This window comes from Streptopelia decaocto (assembly GCF_964273445.1).
Source record: "Streptopelia decaocto genome assembly, chromosome: 6".
Lineage (NCBI taxonomy): Eukaryota > Metazoa > Chordata > Aves > Columbiformes > Columbidae > Streptopelia > Streptopelia decaocto.
In genome coordinates this window covers 946436-951220 of record NC_138660.1, presented here as the reverse complement: position 1 = coordinate 951220, position 4785 = coordinate 946436, and the positions used below count along the sequence as shown (strand labels likewise).

Sequence of the window (4785 nt, the reverse complement as noted above, 5' to 3'; positions counted from 1 at the left end):
AGGCCCTTTGCATTACAGCCTTTGCCTTCCTACAGCTGCCTACTGAACGCAGCGTTCTGCTCAGTGCTGGCATCACACAGGGGCAGGACCTAAACACAAATGAAAAACCGTATTAGAATTACTAAATCTTAGATAAAATGCCAATCTTTTGGTTTGTCTTCCTTTTTTTTTCTTAACACTGTCCCTAGTTAAATCAAGCCACCCCCGCCTTGCACTTCCATTGAGATATAAATCAGGATTAAGAGCCTATGTGAAAGTCAGTGTTCCATGTAACACATAAAAGCGCACAAAGTTCTTTTCTAAAAAACAGCATTTGTATTAAAATTCTTAAAATGGATAGACATCTCTTAAATGCACGTCTGGAATCAAAATGACAGTTGTTAGAATTTTCTTGGTACATCACAACAATAGGACTTCCTTCTTTGCTGGCTGGAGGTACATCCCACAACAGAACCTAAGGGAAAAAAAGAAAAGCCCATCCACCCTCAAAATCCCAGAAGGCTAAATTCTTGTAAATTTGAAGTAAATGAAGCCAGAACTTGCGAGACATGGAAATTACAGTTAAAAGGCTCAGATGGAAATAAGAAATAAATTCCACTAACAATAGGCCCTTTTGTCCTGGCTTGTTCGGTGTGATTACCGCAAGGAAACTGTTAAGTAGTTTTTGGAGTAGTAGATAATGGGATTCTGTGGAGCTTTCACAGGTTGGCACCGGCTGGAACAGCTGAGTTTTGAAGGCACTCTATAGACACAGGGCTGCCGTCGGCCCTGCATCACACGGAGGAAGTCTTTGCACTTTAGAGAGCTAGTCATCAAAATCAGGTACTGCCAACCCAAAAGAAACACCCTCGAACACCACGGCTCCCACCCGCCCGAGGAAAACGGAAATAAAAACGAAATCACACACACACGCACACCTAAAAATTGTGCAGGTTTGTAACATTTTCACAGCTGATTTGAAAACAAAACAAGAAAAAACAACACGCTACCACTCTCCTGCAAACTCCCATCCGATACAGCAGGTAAACAAAATAGAAAATTATTTCACGAATCATCAGCAGACACTTTCTGGCACCCCACACTGTATTGGCATCAGTGTTTTAAGTTAAAAGTCCCAGTTCAGATGTGCAATTCTCCAGGCTGGACGCCCCGGCACAAACCACCCGACTTTGCATAGAGATCCCGGGGCCCGGCGGCGGGAGCTCCACGCGTGGCCGGCCGGGCCCGGCCCGGTGGCGGCTCCCGGCCCGGTGGCGGCTCCCGGCCCGGTGGCGGCTCCCGGCCCGGTGGCGGGCGGCTCCCCTGCGCTCCGCTGTCCCGGCGGGCAGGGGCCGCTCTCTCCCCCGGCCCGCAGCCGGCGCAGGGCAGCTGCCCGTTGCAGACACTGACAGGAAATATGCAACGACCAAGACTGGACGAAACGTACATGCCGAAAAAAAGCCACATTTCCAACACGGTTTTTCTTTTTTTTCCCCGATGTTTCTGTTTGTCTGTGTTCGCCGCTGCCGGCCGGGCGCGGAGCCGCCTCCTCCCGCCGCTGCCCGCAGCAGCCCGGCCGCCGCCGCCCTCAGAGGATGGCGCAGGAGGAGCAGCACTGCTCGTCCCCGTTGGGCTGCGAGGCGTAGTTCATCTGCCTGACGATCTCCGCGAAGAGCTCGTCCACCGAGGCTTTGTTTTTGGCCGAGGTCTCCATGAAGGGGCAGCTCCACTCCTCGGCCAGGGCTTTGCCCTCCCCGAAGGAGACCTCCCGCTCGCCCTCCAGGTCCACCTTGTTGCCCACCAGGATCATGGGCACCCTCTCGTACCTCTTCACCCGGATGATCTGGTCCCGCATGGGCTTGATGTCCTGGAAGCTCTGCTGGTTCACCAGGCTGTAGACCAGGATGAAGCCCTGCCCGTTCTTGATGTAGAGGTCCCGCATGGAGGCGAACTGCTCGGTGCCCGCCGTGTCCAGGATCTCCAGCACCGACGGCGAGGAGTCCACCTCGATCTCCTTGCGGTAGAAGTCCTCGATGGTGGGGTCATACTTCTCGATGAAGGAGCCGGTCACGAACTGGACGGTGAGGGCGGACTTGCCCACGCCGCCCGAGCCCAGCACCACCACCTTGTACTCCCGCATGGCTCCCGGCGCGCCGCCTCCCTCGCCTCCCGCTCGGGGCTGCCGCTTCCCTCCCGCCCTCACGGCGGGCGGAGAGAGGGAGGCGGAGGGGCGCGGGAGGGAGGGAGGGAGGGAGGGAAGGGGCTGGAGGGAGGGGCGCGCACGCCCCGCCGCCCGCTCACTGGCGCCGCGCGGGGCCCGCCGGCGCGGGGAAGGCGCGGCCGCGCCTCACGGAGCCGCCCGGGCCAGCCCCGCCGCCGGGCCCTGCGCGGCGGCTGCGCGGGACCGCGGAGGGAGGCGGCGGCCGCCGCTGAGGTAGAGGAGAAGGGGGCGGAAGGCTGCGCTGCCGCTACCGGCCCCGCGGCTGGACGGCGCTGCCGCGGCCCATGGCGGCCCGGCCCGCCCCGGCCCATTGGCTCCGGCCGCCGCCGCCCGTCCCCATTGGCTTCCCGGCGGCGGGCGGCCGCGCGCGCAGCGCCCCGCCCCACTCGTCAGGCCCCGGCAGGCGCGGGGCGGGCTCGGGGCGCAGCGCCGGTCCCTCCGCGGGGAATGGCGGTTCCGGCAGGCGCGGGGCGGGCTGGGGGCGCAGCGCCGGTCCCTCCGCGGGGAATGGCGGTTCCGGCAGGCGCGGGGCGGGCTCGGGGCGCAGCGCCGGTCCCTCCGCGGGGAATGGCGGTTCCCTCGGACGCGGGGCGGGCTCGGGGCGCAGCGCCGGTCCCTCCGCGGGGAATGGCGGTTCCCTCGGACGCGGGGCGGGCTCGGGGCGCAGCGCCGGTTCCCTCGGACGCGGGGCGGGCTCACCCTGCGCGGGCACAGCCACGCTACCCCGGCCTGCTGGGTGGGCGGGCGGCAGGGCCCCGTGCCCGGCACGGAAATAGGTGAAGGGCACCGGGACCGGCAGCCCCAGGTCCCCCTGCCCCGTATCGGCGGGGGTCACGGCCCGGTTATCTCCTCGCCGCGGGCTCTCCCGTCCCTATCGGCCCTCGCCAGGGGACGAGACACCCCCCGCAGCCGGCGCCGGGGCCCGGGCAGCCGCGGCTCCTCCCGCTCCCCAGGGGCCGCTGTCCCCTCGCGGGTCGCGGTTCCTCCCGGCCCGGGGTCCCTGCGCAGCCCCCCGGCTGTCCCCAGCGCCTCCGCCCGGCGGGCTCCGCAGGCTGCAGGTGCCGCAGCGAGCCCGGGGAGCCAGCCCTGCCGGGAGAGGCTCCTCCACCCGCGGGGCTGCGCTGAGCCGGCTGGGCTGGCTGCGCCCGCCCTGGCCTGGGGAGCCCCTGCCGGGACACCCCGGCTTCTGTATTTTCCCCAACCTCTGAAGTCGGGACCGGCTGAGCTTTGAGGCTGAAGATGTGGCAATTGCCACATGTTGATGCTGTTTGCACTTTGTGGCCCGTGAAGAGCAGATTGGCCTGCTGGGGTTGACTCACAGGGACTGGCTCTTTGCCACTGTTTGTACAAGTCATTCCTTGGACTTTCTGTCAATCAGACATTCCTTTCCAGAAAATATCATTAAGCCTTTTGGCACCCTCCAGTCTTTGCTTTTATATCCTACCCGGTTCTTTACTGTTCTTGGTATTTATTCAAGTAGTTGTGGCATGTAGGTCCTTTGTACCACACCTTATTTACAAACCCAATTTAAACACAGTACTTGGGGAAACAAGCCCTTGTAGACAAAGACAAAAGGATTTGAGATAAGTTTTGTAAGGAGCATTCTGTTGTTTCTGAACAGTTTTCACAGAGACTAAATTCTGCTTAAATTATTGTTCCAGAATTCACCGTGGCGATTCGCTCTGCTGGGTCCGGCTGTACTGCATCCCTGTGGTCATCTGTCCAGGGCTGCATTTCCACCCATCCTCTGCTGTGTACGGCAGATCCGGTGATCTCCGACTCCAGGGGCTTAAACTAACGCCCCTGCTATTGCTTGTGTCTTTGCAAGTGAAGCCGCTCCTGAGGAGCACAAAAGTTGTGTTCCGCCAACCCTGCTGTGGTGTGGGCAACAGTTTAAACAACTTTCTTAAATATATCACATATCTGCAACCCAGCAGTCTCCGTGCTCAGCGTGTGGGTGTCGGTCATGCCCTGGGTGGGTTAGTTTGGAGTCCCCAGTGGGATGCTGCTCTGCCAGCCCCTACCTGGTGTCTGCAGAGTCTTCTTACTGACCTGCAAAATTTGCCAGCTGCAGGCTAATCCTAAGCTAGTTGAAGGTGCTACACAGATCAATCTGTAATTAAGCAGGTATTTTATCTTATATTGAGTCCCGGGGGCCTGGGCTCTGGCCATATCCCTATTCTAGACTGTGCCTGCCAACCACTTACCCTTAGCTGGTGACAGAGCTGGTACCGTCTGTTTTCCAAAGTGGTCTCTAGTTTGCATTCACCAGCAGGATGCTTGTCGCTTGGTTTGGGGTCCTTTGGTGGGGGTCCGGGAAGGAGAAGATGACCACGTGAGCACAGAAATCGAAGTATTTGCATGTTCAAGTATTTGTAAGTTTTAATAACTACTTGATAAACAATAGCATTTTTAGATTTTATGTGGATATTTGATCAATAAAACCTTCTCTCTCCCCTTTAAGAGTAGCTAAGACTGGTTTTGGTTACGTTTGTCACAATAGTGTCTAATAATGTTGTCATTGGCGTTCAGTGTGTCTCTCTTGTTCTGAGACAATGACTTTAGCTTTCCTTATTTAATTGGGT

The 4785-nt window shown here is 58.8% G+C and overlaps 1 protein-coding gene across 1 annotated transcript; it reads right to left on the bottom strand.

Moving 5' to 3' along the window:
• Positions 1 to 1282: 1282 nt before the first annotated feature.
• RAP2B (RAP2B, member of RAS oncogene family) lies at positions 1283 to 2531 on the bottom strand. The gene has a single exon (XM_082057023.1). It carries the CDS (start codon positions 2117 to 2119, stop codon positions 1568 to 1570), a length of 552 nt encoding a protein of 183 aa, XP_081913149.1. The 5' UTR covers positions 2120 to 2531; the 3' UTR covers positions 1283 to 1567.
• Between the last annotated feature and the right edge of the window lie 2254 nt (positions 2532 to 4785).